Source organism: Ovis aries, chromosome 4, assembly GCF_016772045.2.
Source record: "Ovis aries strain OAR_USU_Benz2616 breed Rambouillet chromosome 4, ARS-UI_Ramb_v3.0, whole genome shotgun sequence".
Classification (NCBI taxonomy): Eukaryota; Metazoa; Chordata; class Mammalia; order Artiodactyla; family Bovidae; genus Ovis; species Ovis aries.
The window spans coordinates 8,118,452-8,133,935 of NC_056057.1; the positions used below are offsets into that span (position 1 = coordinate 8,118,452).

The window sequence follows — 15,484 nt, forward strand, 5'->3', positions numbered from 1 at the left end:
CACGTCCTCCTTCACTCGTCCCTGTCTGCACCCTTTACACAGCAACGCCCAAGTCTTGCTCCACTGAGTGCATCTGCCGGCGTCACTCACGGATGAGAAGGATGAGAAGCACCCCTACCAACCCCAAGATGCTCTTCCTTAGCCAGCCCACCCTCTGTGCCTTCAACTCACATCTTGTCCTCGTTCAGTAAGGCCCCTCCATACGGATGGCTGTAGAGCGTGATTCCTATGAAAGACAAGTTGAAAATGAGTGAGAGAGCCCGGCCTGCCATCCAGGGACAGCCCGCCTGCTAGCCACCCGAGGCACCGTGCCCAGTGCTGCCTGCCCACCTGGCCAGGGACAGTCCCTCCACCTCGAGAATGGCGAGTCCCACCCAGCAGCTCAACCAGCATGCACTGGAGCTTCTGCAGCCACTGCTCCCAGAAACCACCCACGGGTACTGAACACACCTGCACTACACGACAGCCTCAGCGCTAACACGTCACAGCGACGGACTGTCCGTCACTGTGGCCCGGGTAATGTGGTACCCGTGATCTACTGTGGGGAGCCAGGCTCAGGAAGACCAAACAACAATACATCAAGGGGATTCCTTCATGGAAACCAGTGAAATACTCAAAACTTCTCTAAATCAAGCCAAGTCTAGACAGAAAACTGAAACACTCCATTGGCCCAGCTTTGCTTTTGGGATTGTTTTGTTTTTGGCTTTGTTAGCTTTTTGAGGCTTTTAATTGCTGTAACCACAGCAGCTAATATGGAGAACTTGCCATCAACTTGTCGATTAAAAGGACTTCATCATCTGTACCTTCTTTCTAGACTCCATATATATATGTTAATATGCAATGGTTGTCTTTCTGACTTCACTCTCCTTGATAGGCTCTAGGTTCATGTATTAGTTCAATTCAGCTCAGTCGCTCAGTCTCAGTCGTGTCTGACTCTTAGCGACCCCATGGACTGCAGCACACCAGGCTTCCCTGTCCATCACCATCTCCCAGAGTTTGCTCAAACTCATGTCCATAGCGTCAGTGGTGCCATCTAGCCATCTCATCCTCTGTCGTCCCCTTCTCCTCCTGCCTTCAATCTTTCCCAGCATCAGGGTCTTTTCAAATGAGTCAGTTCTTTGCATCAGGTGGCCAAAGTATCGGAGTTTCAGCTTCAGCATCAGTCCTTCCAATGAATATTCAGGACTGATTTCCTTTAGGGTAGACTGGTTGGATCTCCTTGCAGTCCAAGGGACTCTCAAGAGTCTTCTCCAACACCACAGTTCAAAAGCATCAATAGGTTCGTGTATACCTAGGGCTGATGCATGGAGATGTATGGCAGAAACCATAATAATATTGTCAAGTAATTATCCTCCAATTAAAAATAAAATTATTTTTTTAAAAACAGGATTTTATCATGAAGGCTTTTGAGACATCCATGTGTGCTCCGCACCCCAGCAAACTCCATCAGTGTTGTACCCAGAAGAACTGCAGGGCGTCAGGCGTCTCGTCTTACTGTCAACGATAAAGACCGACTCCTTTTCCTGTTCTGACCGGTCATCTCAGAGGTGCAGAGCTGAGGCGCAGCTGCACGCGGAGCTCATCACCGCATTCTCGCCACCTCACCCAGCTCCCCTACACGTCTCCTCCTCTGGTGACTCTAGCCAGTGATCTGTATTTTGCACTCTCTTATGTCAAATATTTACGGAAACACATGGGGCAGAAGTAAACATAATTAAAGAGCTTGGTGCCAGAAGAGACGACAGAAGCCAGGGTCCCACCAGCCCCGCCACCAGGCACCCTGCTCCCTGTCCACCCCCATGCCTCCTTCCCACTCCAGGCTTCTCTCCTCCCGCCCTGGGCTCAGCCACACACCAAAGCAACAGCTTTCACAGCAGAGAGTACAGCTTTCCAGAACCATTTCTGGATTTTAAATTAATATTGTCTGGGTACTCTCCCACAGACTCTCAGCCTGTGTACCAAATGCCTGCAGTGGGTTTCCCAGCCCCTAGACCTGATGTACACATCTGCCATGAGACAACTTTGCTGCTCTTGGCCACTTGCCTATCGGGACCACTGACACCCCCTCTTCTGTCTTCCTTTCCCTGAATAAGGCTCTTCCCCCTCCTTAGGTATCCTCCAGCTCCGGCTCCTTCAGGTGCTGAGTCACCTGACAAGCGGCCCAGCATCCACCAGCCCTGTTGAGAGGTGGCCCAGCAGCTAAGGGACTGAGGACTGTGCTCAAAACATGCAGATCCAGCCAAAATCTGGCAAGGGTCCCGCCAGGCATTGGCAATGCCGTGCGACACTCAGGGCTACACAGATGAATAAGTACGTTCAGGATGAGAAAGCACCTAGAGAAATGCAGCTCGCTGACGAGCAGCTTGGGAAATATTTTATTTTAGTGACACAGGAGAACACTGGACTTGACTAACCTGAAAATAACCCCTGGAGCAAGAGGGAGCCTGAAAATGCCTTCAGGTGGCTAGAGGATTGTCATGAGCACAGAAGATGGACTCAGTCTACAATGTTCTAGAAGTTAGTCCAAGGGAGTAGATTCAGAAGAGATAAAACAGCATGTGATTAGAGGGTTGAGACTGTGGGCCAGCCTGACCTCTGAGGCAGGAGGTGGCGTCTTCAGCATCTTGTGTTTGGCTGATGTTTCTGACTTGCAGTCTTTGTAACAGAATAATACTGTGATTGTAGGGCCAGGGCTTCCCTGAGTTCTGTGAGCTTCTAGTGAATTCTCTAACGTGATGGAGAGGCTATAGCCAGCCGCTCAGAAGCTGCAGAGTTGAGAGAAGGCTTGAGGGGAGGGAGGAAATTGAGGTGGAGGAGACTCCGGTGGCCTCTCTAAGAGAAAGTCATGTCTGACTCTTCTGTGACCCCATGGATTGTAGCCTGCCAGGCTCCTCTGTCCATAGAATTTCCCAGGCAAGAACACTGGAGTGGATTGCCATTCTCTTCTCCAGAATATCTTCCTGATCCAGGGATCGAACCTGGGTCTCCTGCATTGTAGACAGATTCTTTACCATCTGAGTCACCTAAGGCCCAACACAATCAGTGGGCGAGTGACAGCCACAATCCTGACTACCTGGACCCCAGCGCATCCACTGTCTGCATTCACAGCCTGTGATGCCCTTCTGTAGGAACCATGGAACTGCAACAGCAATCCCTGTAACTGGGTTTTGTTTCTGTCACATCATGTGTACTCAGGGCTGCGCTTAGGCAACAACTCAGAGCTGATTATGAGGGAAAGGCCCAGGCTCCTCGAGAAGGACCATGGTTCCAGCACCGCACGGGATGAAAGGAAATCACTCACATCTCTCTTCAGTGTCGTCTCCAAAGGCTTTCAGAAACGACATTTCGAAAAGTACATTTTGAATACACTTGCCTGAATTTTCTTTGATTATTCTTGCCATTTATATTCCAGCTTTTCTAAGAATTGGCCCACGGCAATGTACAAATGTATAAAATTAGTTTTTAGTCTTTTCGTTAGACCACGTCTTCTATGGTTTCCAGAGTCTGTATATCTGTCATTTGTAAAAATGCACATCTGTCCTTTTGTCCAATATTCACTACAATAGCAAAGTACTTAACTTGTCTCCAATTCAAGCAGTCACTTTGGGGTTCATTTCTTCAGTAAAACTTATCTTTGCAAGTACTAATACCCAGATGTCGCTAAACATCTACACCTAAAGAAAAGACTGGCTTTGGCATCAACTCATGGGCAAAAGTTTTTGTTCTTTTAATTAATTCCCTATGAGAGATGGAAGAGTTTAATTAATCTGACAGAGTAGTAGGAGAAATGTATGAACTTTTCTGTCTAGAAGGCATTCTAACGGCTTTCTCTCTGTCTCTTCTTCCTCTTAATCTCTCCTGGAAAAAGAGATTTTGTTATCAATATTAAGATTAATTATTATGCTTATTGAGTAGTAGATGCTAATCATAAAAAGATTTTAGATAAAGAATAGGGTAGAGAGTAAAATTAAACTGTAATCCAACCCAAAACCAACCAGAATTAATTACTATTTGCATTTTGATATTAACTATTTCAAAATGTCCACAGTTTTATCCATACACACATTATTATTAAGTTATATTTCACTTTAGGTATCTTCTATTTCATGGATCATTCATGACCTTCAATTAATTTTTTGCTACATGCATGCAAACGTGTGCATAATCTATGTGCTTTACTAGAATCAATGTTCACCAAGTTATTTTATTCACTTTATGGATTCAGTATTTTTGTGATATTACTCCTGATGAATCCCTTACATGACCGTCTTTGGGCATTCGTTTTCCTTAGGAATGTTGACGGTATGTTTCTGAGCTACATCCCACAGAAGGATATTTCTGTGGTCTCTTTACTTTACAAGCAACACTTTCACAATGTATGGAGTTTGGTGAAAGTGTTAGTAGTTCACGCGTGTCCAACTGTTTGTGACCCCATGGACTGTAGCCTACCAGCCTACCATGGGATTCTCCAGGCAAGAATACTGGAGTGGGTGGCCATTCCCTTCTCCAGGGGATCTTCCCAACCAAGGGATCGAACCCAGGTCTCCTGCATTGCAAGCGGATTCTTTACCACTGAGCAGGAGTTTGTACATCTGGCTTTTCCCCGCCATGTTCTATAGGCAGTGTTACAGGACCTGCTGCCTTGGAGACTGTGGTCAGAGTCAGAAATCAAATTCTGGCTCCTCTACTCCCTTGTGAGACCACAAACCATTGGCCATCACACAACAGAACTCAGAGAAAGGCTCTGACAGGCAGGATCAGGATCTGACGACACAGGGAAGGACACTGTGTGTCCCCTGGTTTACTTACTGGCCCCACACATCCAGACAAGATGCCACCTCCAAGTGGGAACAGCCAACAGGTCTGGCTCCAAGGAGCCAGGAAGTCAGAAAAGTCTGGCCCAGTGAAAGAAAACCCTCCTGGCAATATCCACTCCACCTGTCATTCCAGCCAAAGGTCTCTAGGAAAACCGCCCTACAGCAGGTCCCATCTGGAAGTGGATGCCCTCCTACCTGTGGAGACAGCTGGCACCATGGATCCCCTGCCAGCGTTCTAAGGTGAGCTGAGCCTTTTCCCACACCTGGCCAGTGAGAGCTGCTGAGGGAGGCGGAGCACGGTGAGGCAGCAGGAAGAGAGCCCCGATCCACCTGGGGCACCAGACAACGTGGCCACGTGGGGCAGGGCTGCCAGCACCCTGCTTCACACCATGCTCTGTCCCACCCTACAGCCCTTCAGGGGCCACACCTCCATCCCACCAGCATCACTGAGGCTAAGGGGGCTGTGAGGCGGGGCACTTGGGGTGTCAAGGGTCCTCTGGGAGATGAACTTAAACCCTCACTTGGGAGCAGCGAGACAGCGCATGTTGGTATCTTATTTGCCAGGCTCAGTATATCTGAGCCCACCCTCCAAAACAAGGCAGATCTGTTGCAGGCCCAGAGGTAGGTTCAACATACATTATCTACCTCATTCTCAGGCTAGATTTCACCAAAGACTGCCTGCCTAAAAACAAAACAAAACCACTTCATTGGATTCATAATCTAATAATTTGGCATCCAAAATGTCCAGGATTCAACTGAGAATATCCTTCATAACAAGAATCAGAATAATCACATCTTGAAAGAGAAAATACAGTGAACAGACACCAACACTGAGATGAGTCAGGATGTGAGAATTATCTGACAATGGAGATCATAAAGGTGTTTCAACATGTAACTGTGAATTCTCTTTAAATGTAAAAATAATTCAGTGTATCAGTAAAAAAAATATATATATAGCAGTGATAAAAATAATCATGTAGGAATTCTAAAACTGAAAGAAATAGAAATTTAAAAAATTACTAGATATACTCAACAGCTGGGTGGAAACAGAATGATAGAATCAGTGAGTTTGAGGATGAACAACAGAACTTACCCAAGCTAAAAGACAAAGAAAATAAATCCCAGAAACTAAGGAACCTATGGGAAAATAACAGAAGACCTGACATTCTTATTATCATAGTCCAAGAAGAAAAGAGAGAGAGGGGTTGAAAAATCACTTGAAGATATAATGGCTGAAAACTTTCCTACACTGGCCAAAGATGTAAACCTACAAAGCCCAGAGCTAATCCCAAATGAAACTTCAGTGAATCCCAAATAGGAAAACACAAATAAATCCATGCCACAGTGTATTATAATTAAATTCCCGAAAATTAAAGATAATTTTACAAGGTCTTAAAACCAGCCAGAGAAAAAGATGGTAACACAAACTCAAACTACAGTGGATTCCTCATTTGCAACCATAGTATCCAAAAGAAATTGGCATATTTTTCAAGTGCAGAATTTTCTTTTCTAACTGACAGCCATGAGTTATACATTCAGAGAAACCATATTTAAAGAATGAAGAAATTAAAACATTCTCAGTGGAAAGAAAAGAGAATTTGCCATTAGTAAACCTACTCTGCTTATCTGAGGTGACTGATATTTTTCCCAGAAATCTTGATTCCACCTTGTGCTTTATCCAGCCTGGCATTTCACATGATGTACTCTGCATATAAGTTAAATAAGCAGAGTGACAACATACATCCTTGACGTACTCCTTTCCCAGTTTGGAGCCAGTCTATTATTTCATGTATCAATAATCTCTGATACACAGATGACACCACCATTATGGCAGAAAGCGGACAAGAACTAATGAGCTTCTTGATGAAAGTGAAAGAGGAGAGTGAAAAAGCTGGCTTAAAAGTCAATATTGAAAAAACTAAGATCATGGCATCCAGTCCCATCACTTCATGGCAAACAGATAGGGAAACAATGGAAACAGTGACAGACTCTATTTTTTTTTTTTGGCTCCCAAATCACTGCAGATGGTGACTGCAGCCATTAAATTAAAAGATGTTTGCTCCTTGGAAGAAAAACTATGACCAACTTAGATAGCATATTAAAAAGCAGAGACATTACTTTACTGACAAAGGTCCACCTAGTCAAGGCTATGGTTTTCCAGTGGTCATGTATGGATGTGAGAGTTGTACTATAAAGAAAACTGAGCGCCGAAGAATTGACGCTTTTGAACTGTGGTGTTGGAGAAGACTCTTGAGAGTCCCTTGGACTGCAAGATCAAACCAGTCAATCCTAAAGGAAATCAGTGCTGAATATTCATTGGAAGGACTGATGCTGAAGCTGAAAATCCAATATTTTGGCCACCTGATGTGAGGAACTGACTCATTAGAAAAGACCCTGATGCTGGGAAAGATTGAAGGTGAAAAGAGAAGGGGACAACAGAGGATGAGATGGTTGGATGGCATCACTGACTTGATGGACATTAGTTTGAGCAAGCTCTGGGAGTTGGTGAAGGACAGGGAAGCCTGGCATGCTGTAGTCCATGGGGTCACAACGAGTTGGACACTATTAAGCAACTGAACTGAACTGAACCCTACACGCTAAAATAGCAAAAGTCAGTCTTCTAAACAAAAAGGAAATCATAGCAGAAGAAGACTTAGAACTTCCAAAAGGAAAGAAGAACATCAGGATGCGTTTAAAATGGAGATAAACATAGCAGACTGGCCTTCATCACATGAGTTTCTCAAGTCATAGTTTGTGACATAAGGAATAGTTAGAACAGGATATAAGATGGCGCTCAGTTATAAGTAAATACCTAAGACAGTTATAATTTACAATGGAGAGACCTAAGGGGCCTAAGTTCAAGTAATGTTTCTATACAGCAAAGCAGCAAATGCCACTACCAGTAAGTCACCTGTGTACACTGTAACACCAAGAATCGCTAAGAAAATTAGATCAGAGGAGATACTCAAAATATGACAGCTAAACCAGACAGAAACTCAAAAACTGTTCCATACTTCACAGGAAGGAACAAGAAAGAAAATAGAAGAAAGAAAACAAATAATAAAGTGTCAGAATCAAAATGTAAATCCATTCAATGTAAATGGTCTCAATATGCCAATTCAATGGCAGAGATTAGTAAGAGTGGATTAAAAAATAAGATCCAACTATACTCTGTCTGTTGTTCCATGTCCAGTTCTAACTGTTGCTTCCTGACCTGTATACAGGTTTCTGAAGAGGCAGGTCAAGTGGTCTGGTATTCCCATCTCTTTCAGAATTTTCCACAGTTTATTGTGACCCACACAGTCAAAGGCTTTGGCATAGTCAATAAAGCAGAAGATGTTTTTCTGGAACTCTTTTCCTTTTTCCATGATCCAGTGGATGTTGGCAATTTAGTCTCTGGTTCCTCTGCCTTTTCTAAAACCAGCTTAAACATCTGGAAGTTCACGGTTCACATATTGCTGAAGCAGTGGAAGTTAGCAATAGATTTAAGAGACTAGATCTGATAGATAGAGTGCCTGATGAACTATGGACGGAGGTTGGTGACACTGTACAGGAGACAGGGAGCAAGACCATCCCCATGGAAAAGAAATGCAAAAAAGCAAAATGGCTGTCTGGAGAGGCCTTACAAATAGCTGTGAAAAGAAGAGAAGCAAAAGCAAAGGAGAAAAGGAAAGATATAAGCATATGAATGCAGAATTCCAAAGAATAGCAAGGAAGAGATAAGAAAGCCTTCCACAGTGATCAATGCAAAGAAATAGACGAAAATAACAAAATGGGAAAGACTAGAGGTCTCTTTAAGAAAATTAGAGATACCAAGAGAACGCTTCATGCAAAGATTGGCTCGATAAAGGACAGATATGGTATGGACCTAAGAGAAGCAGAAGAAGAGGTGGCAAGAATACACAGAAGAACTGTACAAAAAAGATCTTCACGACCAAGATAATCACGATGGTGTATTCAGTCACCAAGAGCCAGACATCCTGGAATGTGAAGTCAAGTGGGCCTTAGAAAGCATCACTATGAACAAAGCTAGTGGAAGTGATGGAATTCTAGTTGAGCTATTTCAAATCCTGAAAGATGATGCTGTGAAAGTGCTGCACTTAATATGCCAGAAAATTTGGAAAACTCAGCAGTGGCCACAGGACTGATAAAGGTCAGTTTTCATTACAATCTCAAAGAAAGGCAATGCCAAAGAATGCTGAAACTACCGCACAATTGCACTCATCTCACATGCTAGTAATGGCACCCTACTCCAATACTCTTGCCTGGAAAATTCCATGGGCGGAGAAGCCTGGTAGGCTGCAGTCCATGGGGTCACTAAGAGTTGGACACGACTGAGCGACTTCACTCTCACTTTTCACTTTCCTGCATTGGAGAAGGAAATGGCAACCCACTCCAGTGTTCTTGCCTGGAGAATCCCAGGGAGGGGGGAGTCTGGTGGGCTGCTGTCTATGGAGTCGCACAGAATCGGACATGATTGAAGTGACTTAGCAGCAGCAGCAGCACATGCTAGTAAAGTAATGCTCTAAATTCTCCGGAAAAGGAGTATGTCAAGGCTGTATATTGTCACCCTGCTTATTTAACTTATATGCTGAGTACATCATGAGAAACCCTGGGCTGGAAGAAGCACAAGCTGGAATCAAGATTGCTGGGAGAAATATCAATAACCTCAGATATGCAGATGACACCACCATTATGGCAGAAAGTGAAGAGGAACTAAAAAGCCTCTTGATGAAAGTGAAAGAGGAGAGTGAAAAAGTTGGCTTAAAGCTCAACATTCAGAAAACGAAGATCATGGCATCCAGTCCCATCACTTCATGGGAAATAGATGGAGAAACAGTGGAAACAGTGGTAGACTTTATTTTGGGGGGCTCCAAAATCAGTGCAGATGGTGATTGTAGCCATGAAATTAAAAGACGCTTACTCCTTGGAAGGAAAGTTATGACCAACCTAGATAGCATATTCAAAAGCAGAGACATTGCTTGGCCAACTAAGGTCCGTCTAGTCAAGACTATGGTTTTTCCAGGACTCATGTATGGATGTGAGAGTTGGACTGTGAAGAAGGCTGAGCGCCAAAGAATTGATGCTTTTGAACTGTGGTGTTGGAGAAGACTCTTGAGAGTTCCTTGGACTGCAAGGAGATCCAACCAGTCCATTCTAAAGAAGATCATTCCTGGGTGTTCTTTGGAAGGACTGATGCTGAAGCTGAAACTCCAGTACTTTGGCCACCTCATGCAAAGAGTTGACTCATTGGAAAAGACTCTGATGCTGGGAGGGACTGGGGGAAGGAGGAGAAGGGGACAATAGAGGATGAGATGGCTGGATGGCATCACTGACTCAATGGACGTGAGTCTGAGTGAACTCCGGGAGTTGGTGATGGACAGGGAGGCCTGGCGTGCTGCAATTCATGGGGTCACAAAGAGTCGGACACGACTGAGCCACTGAACTGAACTGAGCTGATACTCTGTCTACACAAAATTCACTTCAGGTATAATGACATAGGCTAATAATAAAAGGACCAAACAGATATATTGTACAAATATTAATTTTAAAAAGCAGGAAAATTGTATTAATATCAATTATAGTTGACTTAACAGCAGCTAAAATTATAGCAACAATAAGGAATGCTACACAAGGACAAATGAATTAGTCCACCCAGAACACATAACTATGTACCAACCAGCAGAGCCTCAAAATACATGAAGGGGAAACCAGCACAGCGGAAGGGAGAAGCAGACAAATCCACAATTATATTTGAGAACTTCAGTACACCCCACTCAGCATATGACAGAACTACGAGACAGAAAATCAGCAAGTGTATCGATGAACTGAGCCACAAAACCAGGCAGTAAAACCTAATGGATATACAGAGAACACTCCGCCCAACATCAGCAGAATACTCATTTCTTCCATCCCCCATGGAAACTTCACCAAGATAAACCACACCCGAACCAGAAAACAAACCTCAGCCAACATAAAATCATTAAGATGCAGAGTGTGTTCTCTAACTATGCTGACTCAAACAAAAAGGCAATGACAGAAAGGTAACAAGAAAATTCCAGAAGACTAGAATTTAAACAACACACTTCTAAATAATCCCCGAGTACAAGAACAGGTCTCAAAGGAAATTTCTGCAAGTCAGAAGCCGAGCTTATCTGTATCGCTTCAAAAGTAATCTGTCACAGCTTTGTTAAAGAAACTGTTCTTTAGCTTTGAACTTCAGAAAAATCATCAGATTTTTTAATCAGTAGTCTCTATCACATACTTTCCAGTTTGGGAATATTGCTTGATTCATGGCAGACCCCTTTGTTGGCCCAAAGTTGTGCTGTTTTGTTCTGATGCACGCTTTCTTCTCTCATCATTCTTTGTTACTTTAATTATTATTTGCCTGTTTTCTTTCTCTAGTTAATCCATGATCTCTCCTCATCATCATCACCAGTTTAATGACATCATCCTTTCCCTCTGTGCTCTGAGGAAACTCACATGGGACAGGAAGACTTGCCATCAATATGGTGACTCTGCATCCAGTGAAAATCTATGCCACCATCTACATCTCAGCAGTCATCTTCTTCCCCAGCCCTGCAACTTGGGCTGGCTTTCCTTCACCTTTTCTCTTCTGCTCATGAGTTCACACATCTGCCTGGATCTGTGCGGATGTGAGCTCATCCTAAAATGCTCCCTTGATAACCCCCTCTAAAGTGTGTGCGCTGTCTTCCTTCCATGAGACGTGGGGCAGGTCCCTGACCCTGCGCTGGGTTTGACAGCTGGTTTTGTCTTTTGTTCTGACTCCTCCTTGATGAGGCCAGCAGCTGGTCCTGACACCTTAGTGCCTACGGCCCTCTCAGCACAGGGAGCTCATCACCTCCGCTTGGGTGAGACTGGATTTGCTCTCTCAAATATCTCCAAACAAATTGAAGGCCAGTGCTGACGGCCAGTTCCTGACACCCGACATCTCTTTGTGCAGAAACTCTGCTGGACCGATCTGAGCTGACCTCCGGTTCTCAGGCCTGGGCTCTCTCACCAGTACTCAGGGGTTTATTCCTAGGGGATGTACATCTTATTCCATCAAAAGGAATGTAGGGAGGAAACTCTGCTAAACATATTTTCCTTCTGATCACTCTGAGGAAATGGCTTTGTATTTACTGTTCTATTCTAGGCTTTGAATAGTGAAATTTTTAAGGATAAAAATTCTGCGGAGAGCTATCTAACTGCTGTTTTTACTGTGAAACACTGATTTTTTTTTTTCCCAAGCAGTCTCTTTTTTAAGAGTTATACATACATGGGAGAAAATTCATAATTTACTGCATGAGACAGAAAATTTTAAACATTCTGTGATTCATCTACTCAGAGAAAAAGCCACCATTAATATTTCTGAATCTGTGTATGTGTGTGTGTTATACATAGATACCTATTGTCTCTCTACACTGTTCCACTATAACAAATTCCTGCTTGGAGGTATGTACGTTGCTATAATTTTTAAAAACTATTTTAAACCATTATGCAAGCATAACTTTAAAGATAATTCTGAAATTATATACTCATTACTTCCTCCTGAAAAATATCAGCAACTAGAATTGTTTGGCTGCGTGGTTTCCCCCAAACCCTCTTATGTAGGAATTACTTTGATTCTTAAAACAATCCTGTGAGTAGGGAGGCCTACTCTTACCATAACTAAAATTGTATTATGTTAAAAAAAAAAAGTAACCCCGTGAAACTGTAACCTGCTTCCCTCCTGCTCACAGGCTCATCTCACCCCCAGCTGCGGGCACATCATCGCTCCCATGTGCGCCCTGCCCTAGTCACCTTCCTCTCCCTGGGGCTGAGAGCACCTTTGCAAACTGTCCCCTCCAAGGGGATTCAGAAAGTGGGGTATGGAGCGGAGGGGGCGGGGGTGGGAGGAAGGGACAAGCTCCTTCTGGCTCCTGACGCAGGACCATACTTCCTGCCCCCAGCTCAGGCGTCCATAGCGCTGGGCAGCAGTGTCCGAGCAACTCTGAGTTCAGACAGGAGGCAAGCGGGAGCCCTTGACTGTGACTTCCACTCACCCTCTGTCTGTCTGCCTGCCGCAGTAACCGAAGTATGACTCAGCCAGGTCCCCTCAGTTCAGCCCATGTGGCCGTTTGCATGTCTTCTTTAAAAAACATCTGTTCAGTCCTCGGCCCATTTCTTACTCAAGTTGTTTATTTATTTTGCTATTGAGTCAGAAGTGTTATATATATATTGGATATTAAGTCCATGGGTTATATGGTCTGCAAATATTTTCTCCCATTCCATAAAGTGCCTTTTCACTTTATTGATTGTTTCCTTGAATTAATCAGGTCAGACTCAGAAGAACAAATACTATATGATCCCACTTACATGAGAATTCTAAACTAGTTTAACTCCTAGAAGCAAAGAATAGAATAGTAGTTATCAAGTGCTGGAGGAAGGGGAGATGGGGGGTGTTTATCAAAGGTATAAAGTTTTAATTATACAAGCAGTAAGTCTTAGATCTCTGTACAGAGCCTAGGGTTTAAGGCACTGCATTAAAAGAGGAGAGTGAAAAAGTTGGCCTAAAGCTCAACATTCAGAAAACGAAGATCATGGCATCTGGTCCCATCACTTCATGGGAAATAGATGGGGTAATAGTAGAAACAGTGTTAGACTTTATTTTTTTGGGCTCCAAAATCACTGCAGATGTTGACTGAGCCATGAAATTGAAAGACACTTACTCCTTGGAAGAAAAGTTATGACCAACCTAGATAGTATATTCAAAAGCAGAGATATTACTTTGCCGACTAAGGTCCATCTAGTCAAGGCTATGGCTTTTCCAGTGGTCATGTATGGATGTGAGAGTTGGACTGTAATGAAAGCTGAGGGCCAAAGAATTGATGCATTTGAACTGTGGTGTTGGAGAAGACTCTTGAGAGTCCCTTGGACTGCAAGGAGATCCAACCAGTCCATTCTGAAGGAGATCAACCCTGGGATTTCTTTGGAAGGAATGATGCTAAAGCTGAAGCTTCAGTACTTTGGCCACCTCATGTGAAGAGTTGACTCATTGGAAAAGACTCTGATGCTGGGAGGGATTGGGGGCAGGAGGAGAAGGGGACAACCGAGGATGAGAGGGCTGGATAGCATCACGGACTCAATGGACGTGAATCTGAGTGAACTCCGGAAGATGGTGATGAACAGGGAGGCCTGGCGTGCTGCAATTCATGGGGTCGCAAAGAGTCGGACACGACTGAGCGACTGAACTGATTGCATATTTAAAATCTGCTAAAAGGATCGATGTTATGTTTTTTAATCACAAAATAGATTGATAGATAATAGAGGGATAGATAGACAATAGATTGCTGTAGTTGTTCAGTGGCTAAGTCATGTCCAGCTTTTTGTGACCCCCAAGACCACAGCATGCCAGGCTCCCCCGTCCTTCACTATCATCTGGAGTTTGCTCAAACTCATGTTCAATGAGTCAGTGATGCCATCCAGCCATCTCATCCTCTGTCGTCCCCTTCTCCTCCTGCCCTCGATCTTTCCCAGCATCAGGGTCTTTTCTAATGAGTCAGCTCTTCACATCAGGTGGCCAAAGTATTGGAGCTTCAGCTTCAGCATAAGTCTTTCCAGTGAATATTCACAGAATTCTCCAGGTGAGAATACTGGAGTGGGTAGCCAGTCCCTTCTCCAGGGGACCTTCCTAACCCAGGGCTTGAACCCAGGTCTCCAGCACTGCAGGGAGATTCCTTACCATCTGAGCCACCAGGGAGTGACAGTAGAGAGATAGAGGGAAGTAGACAGATGGACAGACAGATGTGTAGGACAGAAGGGAGGCAAAGGCAACGTTAGGGGCCTGACCATGATGATGGTTCCAGGGTGTATACTTATCCCAAACTCATCAAGGTGTCTATGTTATGTTTACAGTTTTTTGTATGTCAAACGTATCTCAATATGGTTTTTTGTTTGTTTGTTTGTTTAATGTAGAAAGTTGAGCAGAAATGTTTAGGCCGAAGAAGAGTGAAAGAGGTGCTGTGGACAAAGGCCGAGCGGAAACCAGGCCCGAAGGGGCAGCAGGTCAGTGGGGTTACGGGCTAGCCACAGAGAGGGTAGGAGGGGAGCATGGCAGGAACGGGGAGCACTGACGGGTCAGCAGCAGATTAGAAGGTGGCCTTTGACGTGGGAGGAAACACAGGCACTGGTGTCTGAACACGGGGCCAGGACAACCTCACCGCTTTAGAAACGCTTCCCTGAGCAAAGCATCTTAACCATGTCTTTACTCCTGAATCACGATCAGTGGAATCTCAACAAAAATACTTTCCAAGGGGAGCACCCAGACTGGGGCAGGGGGCTGGAAACGTGTGCACAATGTGAAGGGGGAGGTGAGGTGCCAGCGATGGGCAAGCAGGACTGAACTTGGGTTTGGGTTTGAAGGTTTTATTATTATTTCACCCAGGAGGGTATGACAAACAGTCAGGCTCCTCAAAAACCAAGAAGAAAGGAGGGAAGGGTGTGGCAGAGAGGAATTCAGAAGAAAGAGAGTCAGGAGGGGCTGTCTGGCCAGAAGTGGGGGGCCTCAGGTTGTAGGGAGGAGTCTTTTTAATTTGATTACAGGAGATACAGGAAGGCAGGTGGGTGTGTGATCTGAAGGAAGGATTTTGTGGGTGATGTGGGCACTTAGAGGACATGAGGCTGTG

At 44.4% G+C, this 15,484-nt stretch overlaps 1 protein-coding gene across 1 annotated transcript in view; it reads right to left on the minus strand.

The window, feature by feature from the left end:
• ABCA13 (ATP binding cassette subfamily A member 13) overlaps positions 1-15,484 on the minus strand; it is a 393,578-nt gene that overhangs the window by 126,830 nt on the left and 251,264 nt on the right. Inside the window, exon 50 of the mRNA XM_042248365.1 lies at positions 172-226. Coding sequence (XP_042104299.1) covers positions 172-226 — 55 coding nt within the window. The remainder of the gene's footprint in view (positions 1-171; positions 227-15,484) is intronic.